The 20,111-nt window shown below is 41.1% G+C and overlaps 4 protein-coding genes across 8 annotated transcripts; 1 reads left to right on the top strand and 3 right to left on the bottom strand.

The window, feature by feature from the left end:
• Positions 1-502: 502 nt before the first annotated feature.
• idua (alpha-L-iduronidase) lies at positions 503-6,932 on the top strand. 5 transcript variants are annotated; one of them, XM_088300502.1, is made up of 14 exons: positions 503-1,038; positions 1,611-1,751; positions 1,845-1,927; positions 2,582-2,689; positions 2,778-2,873; positions 3,120-3,322; positions 4,075-4,224; positions 4,383-4,593; positions 5,096-5,308; positions 5,442-5,563; positions 5,699-5,824; positions 6,081-6,157; positions 6,248-6,348; positions 6,638-6,932. In XM_088300502.1, exons 1-14 carry the CDS (start codon positions 902-904, stop codon positions 6,736-6,738), a joined length of 1,869 nt encoding a protein of 622 aa, XP_088156628.1. In that variant the 5' UTR covers positions 503-901; the 3' UTR covers positions 6,739-6,932. The 5 variants fall into 5 exon arrangements, with proteins under 5 accessions (XP_088156628.1, XP_088156619.1, XP_088156609.1 ...); XM_088300493.1 differs by having other exon boundaries at positions 504-1,038; positions 4,045-4,224; positions 6,641-6,932; XM_088300483.1 differs by having other exon boundaries at positions 505-1,038; positions 4,045-4,224.
• A 2-nt stretch (positions 6,933-6,934) lies between these two features.
• Positions 6,935-9,684, bottom strand: LOC148344613 (purpurin-like). The gene is made up of 6 exons (XM_088300543.1): positions 9,519-9,684; positions 9,290-9,404; positions 8,462-8,598; positions 8,251-8,363; positions 7,344-7,556; positions 6,935-7,237 (listed from the first exon to the last, which is right to left on the bottom strand). The coding sequence occupies exons 2-6, from the start codon at positions 9,401-9,403 to the stop codon at positions 7,227-7,229; spliced, it is 588 nt and encodes a 195-aa protein (XP_088156669.1). The 5' UTR covers position 9,404; positions 9,519-9,684; the 3' UTR covers positions 6,935-7,226.
• Positions 9,685-11,753: 2,069 nt separating this feature from the next.
• Positions 11,754-13,809, bottom strand: atp5meb (ATP synthase membrane subunit eb). The gene is made up of 4 exons (XM_088300556.1): positions 13,653-13,809; positions 12,480-12,534; positions 12,286-12,384; positions 11,754-12,149 (listed from the first exon to the last, which is right to left on the bottom strand). The coding sequence occupies exons 1-4, from the start codon at positions 13,686-13,688 to the stop codon at positions 12,124-12,126; spliced, it is 216 nt and encodes a 71-aa protein (XP_088156682.1). The 5' UTR covers positions 13,689-13,809; the 3' UTR covers positions 11,754-12,123.
• Positions 13,810-14,226: 417 nt separating this feature from the next.
• Positions 14,227-17,963, bottom strand: LOC148344611 (potassium voltage-gated channel subfamily V member 2-like). Its single transcript, XM_088300531.1, has 2 exons — positions 16,541-17,963; positions 14,227-15,634 (listed from the first exon to the last, which is right to left on the bottom strand). The coding sequence occupies exons 1-2, from the start codon at positions 17,867-17,869 to the stop codon at positions 15,368-15,370; spliced, it is 1,596 nt and encodes a 531-aa protein (XP_088156657.1). The 5' UTR covers positions 17,870-17,963; the 3' UTR covers positions 14,227-15,367.
• Between the last annotated feature and the right edge of the window lie 2,148 nt (positions 17,964-20,111).

The following is a 20,111-nucleotide window of genomic DNA, read 5'->3' as shown; positions in this document are numbered from 1 at the left end:
GAATTTCCCAGGGTGTGTGTATGTGTATACTGACCAAATTATGAGCTCGTCGTAATTTATTTACGATTATCATGTGCAAACTGGCCCGTTTGGTTGAACACAAAGCTGTCAGCCCCAGCAAGAGTTCCTGACAAACCATTTTGGCCGCGGTCGACACCAAGGTGGGTCACCAAATGACATACCTGGGTAAATGTTTTTGGTGGAAACAAAAGGCCGACTCGGTTTACTTGGGTAAATCGAAAAGTTAATTTGAAGGTTCCTGTGGTGGAAAAGGGGCTATTGAGACGTATGAAAAGCAGGTCGGTAGGCTAATTGGGCCGTCTGCCATCTAGTGGAAGAGCATTTGTTTTCTACGTTGGAATCCTAGATGAACAAATACGAATACATTATTTGGCGTAAATAATTTTCGGACCAATGAAATCACTCTGGATAATTCCCCGCGGCACACCTGAGAGCTCACAAGGCTCACTTATGTGGCGCACAGGTTGGTCACTGCACTGGTGAAAATGCGGCTCCTGATGTGTCGCACTGCTATTATATAAAGACCAATCGTTTAAAATGTTTAACTCAGTTTTTCTAAACGTCACTGATTAAAACTCTGCAACGAAACATAATTCATTATAGTGTTTATAACAGTTCACTCGAACGTTGTAATCACAGACCAGTGGAAAAACTACAAGCGCGTCGCAGTCTAAAAACGTCATCGTTGTCAGGTGATTTCAACCACTTCCCTCTACTAACGCTTTTCATGAGTGGTTGTGTTTTTTGTTTTGCTTTTTTTTATAGACTTAGTAGTACGTTTGCCTAGAACAGCTGAACTTTTTAAATGCTGAGTCCACACATTTTAATTGATCGGGGCTTCTAGCGCAAATTCGAAAACTTGCCAATCTCCTTTGCAGAAATGCACAAGAAAACATTGCTTGCCGTTGCGTTCATCGTGTATGTCAGAGACGCTATTTGTGATTCTTTCGTCATCAACGTTGATCTTGGAACGACGGTAGCACCATTGAAACATTTCTGGGGAAGCACAGGTTTCTGGTAAGTAAACAATCATCTCAGCTACACAGTCAAGGAGTCAGTACTGGCTCCACATTTGTATACAAGACTGTTGGACGAATTTTGCAGTAGCAATCTACTTCAAATAATTTATCTGCTACATTCGGTAGACCTGCACCATTTTGTAGAATATTACTACTGTACGTGAATATGAATATGAATGTTAGTTAAAATTCCAAAACTATAATAACCTCCCTCCCTCCCTCATAAGTTAAAGCAAAAAAAAAAAAGATGGCCTGTGTGTCTAAAAACTCGTATCTCAAGTCACCATTGTATTAGTTTTTTTTTTTTATTAAGATGGCAAATTATAGTTGCATTGCATTCCTGAACATGCAGGAAAGACTACCTGTGAATGTCATACTTGACTCATTTCCGAGAATACCAGTCAGCCAGCGCAGTTTGAAATTCCGCCTTCCTGTTCAAAACTGTGCAATGTCGAGAGTGCACCTAAATTGAGAAAGTCCTCATAAAGCACTTCATGACGCTGTGCGGTCTCTTCTCCTTCTCATGACAGATGTGTTATCCATTTGTTAAGCCCTATGTGTTGTGTGCAGTCCTCCTCTACCTCACAGTCAGGCGCACCACTTTGACCTGAGCATTGACCAGCACCTGAACCTTGCTTACGTGGGTTCAGTCCCACATGGAGGGATCCAGCAGGTCCGAATACACTGGATGATGGAGCTGGTCACTGCCCAGTAAGCGAATCAGCAGCAGCAGCTCAGACAAGCTTGCAGTTATTGTGTGTTTGCGTCACTATTTTTAGCAGGCGTCCACTCTTGTTGCTTCAGAGATGTTGGAGGACAACCCCAGTACAATTTTACAAAGTTGGACCAGCTAATGAATCTCTTGTGGATTAATGGACTCCGGCCAGGTATACAACACACACCCGTCAGGCTAGAGAATATACTATGCATCTGTGATTCATTTCTGGTCTTTTCTTCCACACTCCTCAACAATTTCAAACCCTTTCTTTTTTTGTCTGTACAATTACAAATGAGATAAATTCCCCTTGCAATGAATAGAGACATTTTTACAAATTAGCCTTATGCTTCCAAATTTCGGAACCAATTCAGACATTCCAAAGTCTAAATCTTCAACTTTGAGAAATTATTAATATTTGGTGATTATTATTACTGTTTTTTTTTTTTTTTTCATTTTTTGAGTCTTTGATAATGACATTTCAATATGTGTTTGTATGTTTCATGATATTGGAGATTGGCAATAAAAGCATAACATAGCATACCATCCCATCTGTTAGTGATTCATCAGTTTTCAAGCACCTGAATATAGTGCCATATCAATTGGCCGTTGCGCTTTCTCTACTGAAGTGGCTCCCCTCCTATATGTTAGCATAACCAATTGCTAGCATTGTATCAGTTCTCATTTAAAATAGGAGCTAAATTCAGAGCTAGACAAATAATATCTCGTATACATGTCAAATATAAAAAACGCATGACGTTCATAACACTTGATCAACTTGAACACACTTGTTTTTTTTTGTCCTTCCACATTTGTTTTATTTCAGGTTTTGAACTGATGGGCAGCGTCTCAAACTACTTCACGGACTTTGAGGACAAAGCTCAGGTGTTCAAGTGGAGGAATCTGGTTCATCTCACAGCCAAGAGGTACATTGGTGAGTAAGCGTCAGCAGCCATCTCTTTAAACAGCAAACGACACAGCTCTGAGCAAAGACAAGCTCTCTCTGACTTTGTGTCTTACAGAAAAATATGGTCTTGGGAGTGTTTCTCAGTGGAACTTTGAAACGTGGAACGAGCCCAACAACCATGACTTCGATAATGTCAGCATGTCAATTCAAGGTACGGCGCCTTCTATGTCCACACAGCCTACAATCTTAATTTCTACTGTAGTTTGAAAAACATACTGTAGCTGTTGTATTGGGAAACTGTCTTTCAATGATAGGAAGGTAGTAAATTTGGTCATCAAAATATTATGAATGGTTGTCATGATGATGAAGTACAACCCCAGTGCTATATTGATGGAAATGCCATTGTGGGTATTGCTATAGAACGTACTGTTCAATGTGTGTTGTAATCTCTCCTCAGGGTTTCTTAATTATTACGATGCCTGTTCGGAGGGTCTGCGGGCTGCCAGCGACTTGCTTCGGTTTGGGGGTCCGGGAGATTCGTGTCACTCGCCACCACGCTCGCCGTACTGCTGGGCCATGCTTCAACACTGCTACAGTGGCACCAACTACTTCACTGGAGAGACGGGCATCCGGATGGACTACATCGCCCTGCACAAAAAGGTGTCCGCAACTTAACGTGAATGGACATGATCAAGACGCAAAACACTCACCGCAAGTTAAAGTTATTTTACTGAATTCAAATTAACAAAATTACCAAAACTAAAATGGAAAAAAAATAGTCGTTAATGAAATAAAATAAAAAGACAAAAGCTTTTAAAGAAAAAAAAACGAAAACTAACTGAAACGTTTTACGTTTATAAAACTGACGATAATTAGAACGAAAACGTGCTTCGTTTTTGTCTTTGGCAATCAATTTAATGCACAAGCCTTTGGGGTTGATTTTAAATGTATTTAGATATTAATGGCACGGCCGTCAAACTGTGAAAAATAGAACACTGTACAACTGGGTTTTTAATATTTCGACGAATACGAAAATTAAGTGCTTTTGAAAAAAACTAAAAAAGGCATACTGAAAACTAATTAAAAATAACAAAATTTAAACAACAAAACAAAATAAAAACTAACTCTAATTTATATTCCGAAACCTTGCCAAAAATCATTCTTAGAGCCCTCAACGTCATATAATCTCTTTGAATTCTCTCCATCAAATTTGTTAGTCCCGTCATTAATGCCCCCTGGCTCACATTTCCCAATGTTGCTGCTGTTTTTACTCTCTAGTTTGTCTGCCGTAAACGATGCAAAGAGCTCAATCAGACAAGATCTCAACTTTGGTCGACTTTACCTAACTCTCTTTACGCCTTTTTATTTTTGGACATTTGTAGGGAGGAGGTCACTCTTTGCCTATCCTCCAGCAGGAGATGCAGACCATGGGAGAGATTCTGGAACATTTCCCTGGTTTCCGCAGTCGCCCTGTGTACAATGATGAGGCTGATCCGCTGGTGGGCTGGTCCCAACCTCAAGAGTGGAGAGCGGATGTGACCTATGCTGCCATGGCCGTCAAGGTTAAAGAGAACACATACCATACATCCCCTACGAGATTTAGGAATCCTGATGATTGACTTTTTGGCTTAATAGTAGTGCCGCAGGACCACGTATTATTTCGTCCAGCGCCGACAGCCTCGAAGTTGTGTAAGCACATACTAATTGTGTCTTTGAACAGGTGATCAGCCAGCATCAGGATGTGCTGTCTGCAAACGCTACCATCAACTACACCCTGCTGAGCAACGACAACGCCTTCCTCAGCTACTATCCTCACCCCTTCACCCAGCGCACTCTGACCGCTCGCTTCCAGGTCAACAACACGCGGCCTCCACATGTGCAGCTCATCAGGAAACCCATCCTTACCGTTATGGGCCTTCTGGCTCTGTTAGGTACTGTCACCTGCTGATCTTATGTTGATTTAGGTATTGCATAGCTCTGGTTCTTAATCCTGAACTGTTTCACTCCATTTTGATAACAACAACAACAACAAGTCACTTGACTATCACTTTTAACTCTGAAATTTGATGACTTCCTAAAGTGACCCAATTCACATGAAAATGTTAAAATGTCATTCTTTTTTACAGCCACTACAAAGTACATTGAGTCTCATATTTGACCCGCGTCTATTAAAATGGATTTTAGATTTAGAGGTGCAACGATTAATCGACTAACCAACAACTAAGCAATTTTCAAATTAATTGCTAATTATTATAGTAATCGATTAATCTTTTAGAGACCCTGTTTAATTGGAAATTGTCCAAATCCTTGGAATTGCAGCCTCTTAACAGTTAGAATTGGCAACATACTATGTGTGTGTATGGAACATGAAAATTATGCATTGGTTCAAATCTTCGTTCCTCCATAATGGGCCTGTTGCCATTACTCATCCAGGTGAGACCCAGGTGCTGGCACAAGTTTTAAACACCTCAGGAGTCCCCCACAGTGGACGCGTGGGAGTTCTCGCAAGTAGCCACCAGCCCGAAATGCCCAGAGGGCCAGACAGCTGGCAGGCCGCCTTGCTGGTCTACAACAGTGACGACAACCGCACGTCCACCCGCACGGATGTGGTCACTGTGTCACTGAAAGGACTGGAGCCACACACAGGTGGCGTGCATGCATATCGTTCACTTCACGACGTTCTGTTCCACAAGCGTACTATGAGAATTGCTCACTGACTTTAATACCTGCAAGAAAGCCTTTGTTTTAAATGCTTATGTCCTCTTTATTTGGTACTCAGGTCTGGTATATGTCACGTACCTGATGGACAATAACGTGAGTAACCCCTATCAACAATGGCAGAACATGGGAAGTCCCAGCTACCCCACGACAGAGCAGTTCACAAATCTCAGGAACGTCCAGGTTTGAACATGGTGATATGTGCGTCTATGCACAGGTGTGCCTTAGGCTACCTCAAAAACTATACCTCCTCTCTCTGTAGCGTCTGAATTACACTTCTTATCGGGAACTCTATTCATTCATATGCTACCTTTTCAGGAACCTCTTGTTGATGGACCGCAACCGGTGCCTGCAGGTGACACTCTGACTTTGAAGGCACGTCTGCGTGTTCCGTCTGTGCTGCTGATACATGTATGTGCCCGACCCAAAACTGCTCCAAACCAGGTCAGTAATTTGGCTCCTCTGAGTCATGAGATGGATTTAAAAGGCATTTGTGTGGAGTTTTTATACAAGTTCAGCATATGCTCAAAGTTAATGATGCAAAAGTTTGATCAAGATGAGATGTTGTGCTGTATGGGCTCATTCATGGACCTTAAGATGGATATCAAATAAATGCTTAGCTGCCTAAATTGCATTCATTAGTTCCAGAAATCACATGTCATTCTTTGGTTTGACACGTCTGTTCTATTCGCCCTTCAAGGTCAACGGCTTGCGCTTCATCAGGATCGCCAAAGGCCAAGTCCTCATCGTCTGGTCTGATGGCTGTGTTGATTCCAAGTGAGTGCATAAACTCATAGAGACATTATTTTTTTTGTATGAACTCAAATTTGTGTGTGCATTGAAAAAGCATTCATTGACTATTTGCAGATGCATTCACACCTTTGAAGTGGAGCGCTCTGCAAGTCAGAAGGACTTCAGCAGGATTAATCGCCAAAACACCATTTTTACATCATTTGTTTATTCGCCTGGTAAGATGTTTTTGGGGTTATATATATAATATATATATAATATATATATAATATATATATATATATATATATATTATATATATATATATAATATATATAATATATATATTATATATATATAATATATATATATATATATATTATATATATATATATTATATATATATATATATATATATATATATATATATATATTATATATATTATATATATATATCTTGGAAATCTAGTGCAAGGACTTGGATGTCATCCAAGTTAATAATGCTGACTTGCATGTTGTGTTTTTCAGCAGAGCAGCAGGTGAGCGGGTGGTACAGAGTTCGAGCTGTGGATTACTGGGGCAGGCCTGGGATGTACTCACTGGCTGAGGAGTATTCAGAGGTGCTTTAGACGTAGCTCATCATACACAGACGACATCTCAGACCATTATGTAACTAATCTGCTACTTAGCCCATCCATGCAGTTATTTACTGACCTTGCGTTGTTTTAAAGAGCAAATGAGTTGGCTACTTGTGTAGTCTTTTGTGGTTTGTTGTCATTGTAATTTATTTTCTTTTTTAATAAAATATTTTTCAAGTAATGAACCTTTGTGTTGTGGATTTTTTTAATGTACTCCAGACATATGAAACATTACAGATCTGATCCATTTGTGAAATAACAACAATACTGTGTCATCTTGTACAGTCAAACACACGGGACTTTCTTCTCTTTATCTTGGCAATTGCGTTACTTTTCGCTGAGGTGTTCCGTCGTGACAACGGAAACAATGAAGACAATTGTAGACATAGCAGGATTATTCCTGCATTTTGAGTTAGTGCTGACCTCATGCCTGGCACGATGACTAATGAAGTTTTTTCCAGCTGCTGCTTGTGGCTTGTTTAGCAAGCTCCTGATGAGACGGAAAACAATAAATGGATTATTGTCCAAACATCCACCTTGCTTATGACACCAAAAACAAGTCCATACTTGTGCCTCAGGCAGGAGTGAACACTTACCAGACTGTAGCACAGGCTGGAACTGACCCTCCATGCAGATTTCCTCCTGTTTTTGGCGCACGATTCTCTGGATAGGAGGTGGCAGGCCGCGGGGGTTGCGGGAGAATACCAGCGCGTAACCATCCTCGCAACTTCCGTCATCTTTCAAGCTGCGGCAGGCGTAGGTGATGGCATAGTTGTCATAGTCAGTGTCAATGATCCAATAGTTGTCACCTGGAGGAGTACGGAGCACATGTTTAGGCCGAGGCGGTGTGCGTACATTGATCCAGGGAAATTAAATTCAATGCAACGATTTATTCCAATATCCCAATTCTAATATTTAACAGCATGGAATGCAGCTAAAATCCAATTAGAACTTTTAAATTAAAACATCTATACACCCATTTTATGTATCGCTCGTCCTCAATAAAATTATTTCAAAGCTCCAGTTATAATTGCACCATAAAATAACCTCAAATGGAAAAATACATTTTAATAGTCTACATTAGTGGTAGTAGTAGATGGCCATTTGCTGTGTAGTATATATTTATCCATAACTTTTTGGGGTTTAATTGTTTTTTCCCCCCCAAAATAAGTTGTTTAAATAGATTGCTCCATCTGTGATTGGTTATTGTTTGTATTTTTTGTTTTGAGGTCACTGATACATGCTTAGTGATCAGCTCCAAAATCCAGCCATGTTTTAATAAGGAAAGACTTATTAAATTCAAAAGCATGTTGCGTTTAAAAGACAGAATTAATAATCGCCATTTCAGCACATGAAAATTATATACTCCAAATTCTCTACTGTAGCACGGCCACAATAACAGCAATGGTGATCTGAAGACTTTTTGTGCAAGTGTGCATTGGACACTTCCAGACTGTGTGTATCAATATGTGCATGTGTGTGTGCAAGATTTATTGCCCATACCTCCACTGGACAGATAGCTGGCCAGTCCCTGGTAGCTCATGAACATCTTGCCTGGGCTTTCGGGATCTGGCACAGAGTACTGAGCAGCCATGTCAGCGCACACCACCCAGAACCTGAACGTCGTATATGGTGTTCGAAAAGGTTCACATTAGCAAGCAAGAGTTTCAGCGCACTTGAGCAAATGCATGCACAGGCAATAGCCATTGCTCACCCGAACAGAGTGACTCTGCCCCTGGAGGAGGCCACCATCGCGCCATCGTCTCCAACAGTGTACTCAGCAGAGATGTTGTCCTGAAGGAATAAACCTTCAGGATCCTTCTTCTGCAAGGCATACCACTTGCCTGCATACTAATGGAAAAATAAACATGCTTTTAGAATCAATCCCAACACAAAGTACTTCACGTTTCACTGCATACATTAAAAAAAATGACTATACTTTTTACACCCTACTCGACTGTCAAAATAGTCTTGTTACGATTTTTTTCTACCTCTGCAAAGGACGACGCAGGGTAAAAAATCATTTTTCACTGCCTGATTGGCGAAGATCTCTGAGACATAGGACATATGGCGGAAGAACTAAGACCAGCGACAACATGGAGAAATGCGAACCAGGACGCATTAACGGTTAACTGAATAGAAAAATATTTAAAAAAATATTCCCCACCCATGGCCTTATTTGAACGCATTGTTTGATTTTGTGGACGCCAAGAATGATTTGTGGTGAATATTGTCTTGAGCCAGCCTAAACACCATCATCACCATGGCAACGTGACAATGGGTTGGCATGCTGTTGGGATGAAAGATCAAACAAATGCAATACACAACTCTATCTATCAACGCCTTTGTTGACGGCTTTTTATCACAGTTCAGAAGATTCAGAAGATGACTCGGTGCTTCCACTTTTACCAGAGAAGTATCGGTACCGCTAAGTACAAGGTGTGAGAACATTTGCCACGTCTGAGTAAATTAATATAGAATACAGTCATCACACTCTCTTCTGAATGAGTTTTTTTTCTTCATGAAAAAAATGCAGACTTACTCTTTTGGGGTCAAAGTCCTGTTTGACGGTGAAACTGTCCACCACACAGCTGGCCAGGCTGTGCTCCACGCTGGCCAGAAGAAGCATGACCACGGCAAACATTTGGAAGTCCATTCTAGGCAAAGACAAGTCAACGACATTTGTTTGTTTCATGTTTCCAATGAAGTTTCTTGAGCTGCACTTCACCTCTGCATGCCTGGCCCATCGCAACAGGGCTGCATCACCTTACCTTGTTGGGGGAGCGGCAAGCTGAAGCAGGAAGGTCCGTTCAGAGTTGTGAGCAACAAGTCGGCATTGCAGTTTTTATACCTGAAGCACACCTGACTCTGTTTATTTTCAATTCTTGAACCTAAATACAGAGTTTAAATCTACTCTTAATCCATTTAACCAAATCCCCCGCCGTAAGCTGGTGACTGCTCGCATTCAGCAGTGTATAGGCTTTATGTAATTGTTTGCAGTCTCATAATAACATATATAATGATTGGTGTGCTGGGGTGGGGTTAGGACCCATCTGGTCCTCGGGCCACGTGGCCGCACTCAGAGTGTTTACATGGGATTTATTTTGGCCATGCGGGTTACATAAAAACGACATTGGCACCCTTTTGATTAGTTTTGTCTCTGACTGGTGTGGAATTTGCGTGCGTTTTCTTTTCAGGGTGTGATAGGTCACTTCAAACACTCTAAATCAAGGGTTTCAAATTCATTTTCTGTGAAGGCTTCACCATAGTTGTGGTTTCCTTCAGAGGGCCATGATGCTTGTGATCACTTATATATTATTGCATGTTTACAATTGCCTTTGTATTTCATTATTACAATGGTCAACTTATTTTTTCTTAATCAGAGATGCAATTCCTAGATTTTATTGTACCATAAATTCATAAAATGAGCCGTCATACGTGTGACCTCAACTTGTGTAATTTTCAGTTGACAGCAAGAGGCAAAATGCGCTTTGAAAGGTGCTATTTGTACATGAAAAATAATGACGTTAACAAATTCATTACAGACAAAATATTAACTTTTTACAGCCAAACATGACTACAGTATCCCTTTAATGACGACTTGAATAAAGAAAGTGGATGGATGATTTAAACTCACTATTCTCCAACTCTCCACTCATTGAGACCCTTACTCAACTTATTTCTGTGGCTATTTATGAATTGCCTTCAAATTATTCTCACAAGCCTTGCAATTTATGAAGCCATATTTATACCGCATAAGAAAAACTGTCTTGATGTGGCTATTTTTAAGATCAACTCATTCAGGCAACTGAAATGTCAGCGGAAGTTCAGTTGTTCAAGTCTGAGTTCAGTTAAGTAGCAGCTAAGAATAGTGGCAGGCGTACGTTGACATGGTGTTGAACCATATACTGCAGAGAAGGCATATCAATTATAATCACCCTATTGTATTATTGATGACTAATTGATGCGAAGATTTTCTTTGAGTAGTTTGAATAGTTAGCTTAGTCTACGTTAGTAAAAGTAAAGACATTTGTTAAGAGTTTAGCTAGAAAAATGACAAATGCTTTCTGATTGGTTTTAGCGGGTAACGCGAAATAATGTCGTAGGCCACATCTGGCCCCCGGGGTCGGTGCTAAACTTGGCTGTTAAATATATACTTAAATACTACATTTAATCCATTCATGAATGAAACACCTGCAGTGAGAACTGAGCATTCCGGCTCCTTGTTAGAAACAGCAACTTATGTAAAGAGTACTGAAATCCTGAACAGTTGGACAAATTCCGCTCACCTGTATGTGCTACAGTGCATCTTGGGCTCATCCTAAAATTTCAACCAAAAGCTGAATAATATTAATACTACAGTAATACTGGAAAATCCTCAAGATTCTTGAAAAACTAGTTTTGACAACAGTGAGTATGCACTAAGTTTAGCCAAAGGAATACCTTTGTGCACACTGCGCAACTATTGTTGGCAAGCCGCACCGAGGTGTTAGCTAATTGCTGGCTTGGGCTGATCCAGCTGAAGAAGTACACCTTCTTAACTGGACTGACCTCACGTTGTCTGGACCGGCATCACGTCAGGTCACCATCAATGGATTCCAGTCACGTTACAACACTTTTTCTCTGCGTTTTGACTGTTTGGTAAAACTTGTTAGCTCCTTTCAAACGGCATCACTCCAAAGCATGTACATTTGTGACTAAATTCACATAAAATGTGTGACGCAGCTTAAGAGGAGTTGGAAAAGCTTGTGTTCCATTCTTACGCACAGACAATGTGAATGGTTGTCTCCACTGATTGGCAAACCAGTTCAAGGTGTAGACTGCCTTTTTCCCAAAGCCAACAGGAAAAAGCACTCAAGAAAATGCATAGATGCACATGGAAGTCGTCACATTTCTGTGCACATCTTCGCATTGAACAGATTTTTCGGGGCTCTCCAATCCAATCATTGTTTCTTTGCAACCATCAGACAACAGATCTAGTCTCTACAACAAGAGGCTGCTTCATATTCGTGATACCACTCTGCATTTATTAAAGCAAAGTCACACAGTCTGCAAGCACATTGTGGTCTCGCAAATGCAAATTGAGAACTGCCGTTGCAAATAAGCGCATTCCGAGTACGATAATGTAACAGTAGATGAGAAAACAATGGTGGGAGTGGGTTGGGTTTTGCCTTGTAGCCATTTCAATAATCAAGAGTTCTAGAGCCAATTATTTACATGATTACTTAACTAACGGGAACAAACGCAGGCAATCCAGAGAAATAAATTATTCCTAAACAACACTGTGAATATCTACAACAAGGGAGCATTTGAATAGTTGAGCACCAACGTTGCCCATTCCAAAATGACAAAGGAGAAGTTACGAACGATGAAGGTTCATTTCAGAATGGTGTCTTCATTTGCTGTAACGACAAAGTAATATAAGATTAGGTCCGTATATTTACAAGCAGAAAATTAAACAGTAAGAAAAATAACACTCCTGTTTTGTTGAACATGTTTTCGGTTTAACGCTTTAGCATCCGGAGAATATTTGGTTACCTTCTGCTAGCTTCTTGGCAATGCGCTCCTGCTCCTCACGGGCCTTCTTCTCTTCCTCCTCAATCCGCCTTTCCTCAGCTGCAACAGGCTTCAAGTTTTCTGAACAGAGGGCCGTGCATTCAAAGCGGGTAGGATATATGGATGTTTATATTCAATGGAGTTTGTGCTAAAGCATGTTTTAGGGGACAACTTACCATATCTCCTCCTGCCATAAATGATGCCAGCGATCAAAGCCGAATATCTGGCAGTCTGGAATAAAAAATACAAACATACTGGCAAGTCAAGAGGGCATCTTGACACTTTATTCTTTAAGTATCATGAACTCAGTATCACAAAAACTATTAATTCAATTGGACATATCTAAACTTCCAAACATGTAGGAAGAAAAAGAAAGGAGAAAAAAAAGAAGAATTTAGCTCACATCCTTTCCGGACTACAGGTCGTATTGGAGACTAAATCGCATTATTTGTGGGTTATTTGTTTTACAAAGTACTAGATCAAAAATAGACATTTTAGGCTGAATAGGTTCAAGATATGCTAACACAATGCAGGTTATTTAGCTCCACAAAAAATAAACACGAACAGAAATGGTGTCCAGTGTTCATCTTAATGTGTTTGGGACACCGTTGTCCGTGCTTTGAGAGAGTAAATTGCGTTGCATGAAGCGAAAGCGCCAAGAAGGTACTCCAGCAAAGTCCTTTATATTCATCTCCATGGCAACGACTTGAGCGTGGAGACGTACCGTACGTAAGCCTCTCCCGCAGTACGTTGTTCAAGCGGCCAACTTGTTCATCTAACTGTGGTTCTATTTTCTTAGTTTTTATTTTGGTTTGCTTGATTTCTTCATTGTAAGAGTTCTTTTCGCCATTCATTCACTCCAAACGTTCTCTCTACTGCTCGAATACGTTTTTCAGCTGCAAATGTCACCACTTGGAACATTGTAGTCTACAGAATATGATTCTCTTTAGGGCCACTTGCGTTCAGTCGTACTTAATTGTCTTTGTAACAGTAGGAGGTCTAGAGTGCCCGGATTACGTCGCCAACGTAAGGCAGGTAACACCGCCCCGTAAACTCTAGAACTGTGGCTCTAAACCGTCGCTCCTTTAAAAAAAAAATAAAACAAAATACGATACTGAGCTCTGCAAAAGAGCCATCACATAAGTATTATTTCGTCTCAAAGTAGCGCACATGTCATTAATGTGAATTTTGGCTGTCATAGCGCGAGAAGAAACAGAAACAATTTCCACAAGCTAGCGGACATATTAGCTGAATAGCTCGGTGCAGCTGGTATATGGCGAGATGCGATAAATATAATTGTTAAGAATCACTAATAATGTTTTATGCAATATACTAGGGGGTAAACAAACCTTAATTAAAGGAGACACTGCAACCGGGGGAGCCATGATTAAACGACAGGCTAGCGGATAGCAGCAGAGAGGTCACTTTATCGCCGCAAAGGATTGTGGGAAGAGGTGACTTCTTCAATGAGCGTGGCTCATGTCACTGTTAAAGTGCTGCCACCTTCTGGAGGTTCACGAAAATAGTTTTTTGTTGTTTTGTTTTTTCAACTGTTGTTCCTTGACTTGAATTAAGGGTTTTATTTGTTCCGTCACCAAGCTTGTTGCTCATTTTACACGAATCTGTTTTAGCAATTGAAATTTATTGGAACGTTAGCAGTAATCTATTCCAGTTCTGAATGAAACTCCACCTGTTTTTCAATGTGCTCTTTTTAATCAATAATGTATTATTTAAAAATATAATCAAAGAGAATGAAATGAACTGTTTTTGTTAAGTATAATTATTGAAAGTACTGTATTCGTGTGTTGGGTGTGTGCCTTAAAGGGGCATGACATAATGACTCAGTGACATCAGAAGATGGAGTTGAGTTGGCAGGTTAGTCTGTACAGAAGTTGAAGAAGAAAAAGAACAATTGCAAATGTGTCCATATTCTCATCATACTTTTATGGGATTTCTCTGGGTTGTCCGACTTTATATGAACATATATTCCGATGGACGAACCAACATACAATTTGTCATTAGAATATAGCTGCAAAAATCAACCATGTTTGTACAATTTGCATTTCTTGTAGATTTGACTGCCATGTGTCCCAATATTTTTGTCCATAAAATGATTCATTAATAATATCTCATAAGGTGTGCAGTTCACACTGCATTTATTTGAAAAGCATCCCGATAACTTTATTTAGTGTGTTGGATTTGGTAAACACTAAAAGAAGTGCATGCATTTAAGCCTTACTGCACATTGCATAGCCATTAAAGGGGAGGGTTTATTACACTGCATGATCTAGAACAGTGATTCCCAACCAGTGTGCCATGATAATCAGGAGTGCTGTGGGTAATTGTCCAATATCAATCATTTTGAGGAAAATACATTTATTTTCTATTTAAAAACGTTTTTGTTGACTTATCTATGCCAACCACATAAACCACAAGTATTAAATCAAGATGACACTATAGATAGAAATTACATAATTAACTTCTATCAACTTTTTGTGAATCGCTTTGCCAAGTTGTGTGCGGTGAGATTTTTTTCCCAATGTGAAATATATGCCCCTGCACATTAAAGGTTGGGAAAGGCGATCTAGAAAAATCTCTATTTACCACCTGAAATTTTAGGCTGCAAACGATGAAAAAAAAAAGACAAAAAAAGTTATAGATGGGGACCTTGACGTGAGGATTCTACCATGCTTGTTGCGTAGTCATTGAAGTAACACATTTATGCTGGGGGAAACAGATGGCACATTTTTTGACTGCACTAGTGGAAACAGCATGTAATTTAATTGGAGTTGAAACATGTTTGATTCATGTTTGTTTCACTAATGATTTTTTTTTTTAAACTCTGCTTTCAAAAGCAAATGTTGATGAGACCAGTCAGGTGTTAAAATCTTTTCCCAACATTGGTAAATTACAATATGCTGCCAAGGTTTTTATTATTCAGCCGCTATCTGGGCCAGGCTTCTCGTCAGGATTGTTAAGGCAGCAACGTAGGAAATCTGTTGTTGAGTGCAACAGAAATTGTGTCACCGACACACCATAAATGTCTTCAAGAATAAAAATATTTTCAGTTGGCATGGCAGTGGTCTGTTCCAAAGCAGTCATTTAGCTTCTGCACGGTCCTCTTGGCGAATCTCACTTTCCCTCGATTCTTCAGGGACGCTGTGTACTGATTAGACTTGAGTTTGGAGTAGTAGTCTGAGAACTTGTTGAAGAGGATGGATATCGGCAAACCGTTGAGGATGATTCCGAAAGCGATGCAGATGAAAGCAAAGAGACGACCCAGGATGGTCTCTGGGTAAACGTCGCCATAGCCCACTGTGGAGATGCTGACCTGCCGGATTTTCAGGGGAAAGCAGTCATGATCATGATGAGGAACAGAAAACATTTCAACTGCTGATTTATTTCAGGTATGCTTTTGGTTTGCTTTTGCAAGTTCTTAAATACTATAAAATAGTTTAAAAAATACTTGTTAATGCAAAATTCATTAGCATTTCAAGAAACATTAATTTTGTTTGCATGTTATCTGTGCTTGCTTGGGTGTAAAAAAAAAAAGATGTGTTTAGTGTGCTTATGTGCTATGTGATTGGATGGCGATCAGTCCAAAGTGTGTCCATGGTTGCTGTTAGAGAAGTTGGTGGTCAATTAGATTTGCAACTATTTTAGTAAGAATCTATAACATCATTGTACTCTTAGTAATTAGGGCATCTTCAGTGAGACATATGACAGGAACTGAATTGGGTTTGTTTGAGTTGACCAGTGCAGGCAAAGGCCCTGTAAGTGGTAGAACTGTGATGACGATTCTCAGAGCCCATAACTGACAGCGGCCTAAAAAATAATTGCAGTATTGAAGTGCTGTGAATGACTACTGAGTAATCCAGGGTCGTGGGATGCCTTAATCCCCTCTGTTCAAGGTTTTTTGCCCTCAAACAAAACTGGTGCAGAGTGTAATTATTGCAGCTATCGTGATTTACATGTGAATTCGCGCATGTTTGCGTGAAGACTGACATGGAGACAGGCTATTGACTACATGAACAGCGAATGAAAATCTGCCTAATGCCAAAGATTGAGATTGAGTTAAGTGTAAGACACAAAGCAGAGACCGTAGTACATGCACACCCAATGAGGTGATTGAATCCCATCCAAATTTGATGCCTTGTGTTGTTGAAAAAAGGGGGCTAATTACCCTTTTTGAAGCAAAGATTTCTCTGGTTATATCCCTTGATGAAGACATACTTACAGATGCCCACCACCACGCATGAGGAATGCTGGTGAAGTTTGTTTGAGGCACGTCATGTTCCACAGTGTAAACCATGGCAGAGAAGCTGAAGATCCCCATGGCGATGAAGAGAAACAGGCAGCCGACTTGTTGGTAGCACTGGCGTAGAGTGAAGCCGAACGCCCGCAGGCCCGTGGAATGTCGGGCTAGCTTCAAGATACGAAAGATCCGCATCAGTCTCATGATACGCAAGACTTGTCCGAGCTTCCCCACCTGCCCTACGGCCTGCATGTCGGCCTCGTGCTTCACGTAGTTTTCCTTGTTGTCAAAAAATTCCAGAATGGCCTGGAGGTACTGAGGCAGGATGGCGATCAGGTCCACAGTGTTGAGCACACTCCTGCTGAAGGCTTTGAGGTCAGGGGTGGACACCAGACGGAGTAAATACTCCATAGTGAAAAAGGCAATGCACATTGACTCTACGTACTCCCAGTAAGTCTTTCCGCTGAGCTGCCCCATATGCGCTCTGTACTGCATCTCCTCCACTGTGTTCAGTGTCATGGCCACCAGTGAGATCAGGACGAAAAGACTGGAGGTCACTGCCATCAGCTTGGCTTTGACGGAAGAAAATGGCTTCTCCATCAAGTTCCAAATTGCTCGGCGCCTATGGCCCATGAACATATCTTGAAAGAGCGCTTCATTCTCCTCGATCTCCACCTCGGCTTCAAGCTCTCTCTGGATCTTCAGCTGCTCATTCAGATCGTCCTGTCTTTCCTCGAAGGAGATGCGGCAACAGCGGTGGGTGTTTTTGATCCGAACGCCCCAGTAGTTGATTTCCTCCAGGAAGTTGCGGGGGCACAGCTCATCCTTGATCCACAGCACACCAGTCCGGTAGAAATTGAAGATGCTGTGAAAGATTTCGGGGTCTCTGTCAAAGAAGAACTCGTTGTTGGTAACATTGTAGTCATCACACAGGTCAAGTTTCATGTTGTGGTCGGTGTAAGTGGCCAGTCGTCCAATTCTGGTCTTGGGGTACCTCGCTGCCATCTTGTAGGAGATTTGGAAGGGCTTCCCACCTACATTGATGTTGATCATATAATTCTTGGATGGGGAAATCTGTTTGGAGGAGCTATGCTGGGCATCCTCATCTTCATCTTCATATTCAGCATAGATATCATAGATGTCTTTGCTCAGCTCTTGCATGGAGTTCCATGTCCTCACACAGCTCTCCTTTGCTGACGGGTACACAATCTCTGAAGCTCTCCGATTGACGTCAGAACCTGTGACTTTGTAGTTAGGGAAGAGACTTTGTCTCCTGTTGAAGAACCGTAACACCTTGCCAGTGCTCCCCATGTCAGTGAACAAACTGGAAAGAAGACGCTGGCAGCATTACTTCTGTCTAATACCCTGTGACCGAAGCGTGGAAGACGTGAGCAGGATGCCTCATGGCCCCATTAATGTTGCTGACTGAGAGGATCCATGTGCTTACAGGACATCTAAATACCATTATCCCCTGCTGATCTCCCCAGCTGAGATAATGTGGACAGGGTGGCATATCTCAACAAAGGCCCCTCATCAATGTCCACTGGATTTTACATGAACTATCATTAAAAGCACTTGCTGTGTTCACTATTAGGATAGGTGATTTAAAGAGAACCATTCTATTGATGAAGTACTGAAGTGTGTTACACAGTATATCAACTCTCAAATTACACAAAAAAGTCCAATTCATTATAAGATTCCACACAATGGCGTGTTCAGGAAATATGAAGCTTTCATATAGTCAATCACACTGTTAGAAGACTAAATCTCGACATTCTTCGCATTTTAGTCCAAAGCAAGGTTTCTGCCTCACTTGAACAAACAAAGACAGCAGATACATACAAGAGGATCAAGGTATTAAGGTCTGGTCTATACGTAAGTACTCATTGGGGGTGGCTACTGAATTGTTCAAAGCCAAAGTGAGCAAATGTTAGGCCTTTGTCATAATCTATTGTTTTTGCCTGATAAAATGCATCCTGCTGGGCATCACAATGCTCAAATGCCTCACAGGAACTTGCTTTATATTCCCTTTATTAGTCCCACAATGGGGAAATTCGAGATTTGAACCCAGGCCTCCTGGGGATACTGGGTCCGGAACGCGGCGCCTTAGACCACTCGGCCATCCTGCTTGTTCTCCCCTGTGCTTGTGTGGGTTTTTGTTGAGTACTGCAGTTTCTTCCCACCTTTCAAAACCACGCATATTAGATTTATTGAAGACTCGTAACTGTCTATAATCCGTCCATCCATCCATTATCTGTACCGCTTCTCCTCACAAGGGTCGCGGGGGAGCCTAACCCAACTGTCTTCGGGCAATAGGCGGGGTACACCCTGAACGGGTTGCCAGCCAATCGCAGGGCACACAGACGAACAACCAGCACAACACACACACTCATACCTGGGGGCAGTGTCCAATCAAACTGCCTTGCATGTTTTTGGCTTGTGGGAGGAGGTACCTGGAGAAAAGGCACGGGGAGAACATGCAAACTCCACACAGGAAGGCCAGCGCCGGAATCAAACCCACAACCTCTGCACTGTGAGGCCATTGTGGTAACCAGTTGTACACCGTGCCGCCCACTGTCTTTCGCCCACTGTCTTTAATGTGAGTGTGAATTGATATTTATTCACAAAGTCAGCTAGGATCAGCTATAGATCATTACCCTAACAAGGACAAGCGGCAAGTGCCATATAAAATAGATGGATGGATGGATAGATGGACCCATATCATGCATGTCACATTTGTTCATCAGATTTCTTCTTCTGCTTCAAACTAACTTTACTTTGTCACCCAATCGTCTTCTTTGACATCAGATTCCTGCCCAAGTACATCCAGATAGTGTACTATGCAAAGCTTCATGCGTGAAAAGCAACAACAAAAGCTGGAGAAATATCAAGGACTAAAGGAAGAACTAGAGAAAATGTGGAGGGGAAAGGCAACTGTGGTGGCAGCAGTGAAGACACTGGGGGCAGTAAACCCTAAGATGGGTGGATGGCTCCGGAAGATAGCAGAATCAACATCTGATATCTTAGTGCAGAAGAGCGCAATACTGGGAAGAGTTCAGATACTGTGCATATCCCTCAAGCTCTCAGGGTGCTGTCAAGGACCTAAGCTTGTAAGAGATACCGCCCAGGTGGGCGGGGCCATGATTTATATACAGTACCTCCTAACTCTTTAACTCATCATTTTTCAGACCTCAAACCTGAATTTAGCCCTTTTCAACACTTTTAATTGGTCAATAGTTTATATATATATATATATATATATATATATATATATATAAAATTTTATTTTATTCATTTTGGTTTTTTCACACTTCACTTTTTTGTCTATACATGTGCAGTCTGTTATTCTCATCTGGATAATGCGGAAGTGGCCCACTATCTTGTAGGGCCAGACAACGGTTGTCAAGTTACATTACAATGCTATCCAGCATATGTGTAATTCTACAAAAATAAAAGCATTGGACAACTGTATTTATATAGCGCATTTCACACCAGCTGGAGCCGTAACGACAAGAATATCTATAATTTAAGTGCATCTACATATTTTGAAAGT

Source organism: Idiotropiscis lumnitzeri, chromosome 1 (assembly GCF_059441095.1).
Source record: "Idiotropiscis lumnitzeri isolate Australia: NSW breed Sydney's pygmy pipehorse chromosome 1, RoL_Ilum_1.0, whole genome shotgun sequence".
NCBI classification, from domain to species: domain Eukaryota; kingdom Metazoa; phylum Chordata; class Actinopteri; order Syngnathiformes; family Syngnathidae; genus Idiotropiscis; species Idiotropiscis lumnitzeri.
This window is presented reverse-complemented; position numbering and strand designations above follow the sequence as displayed.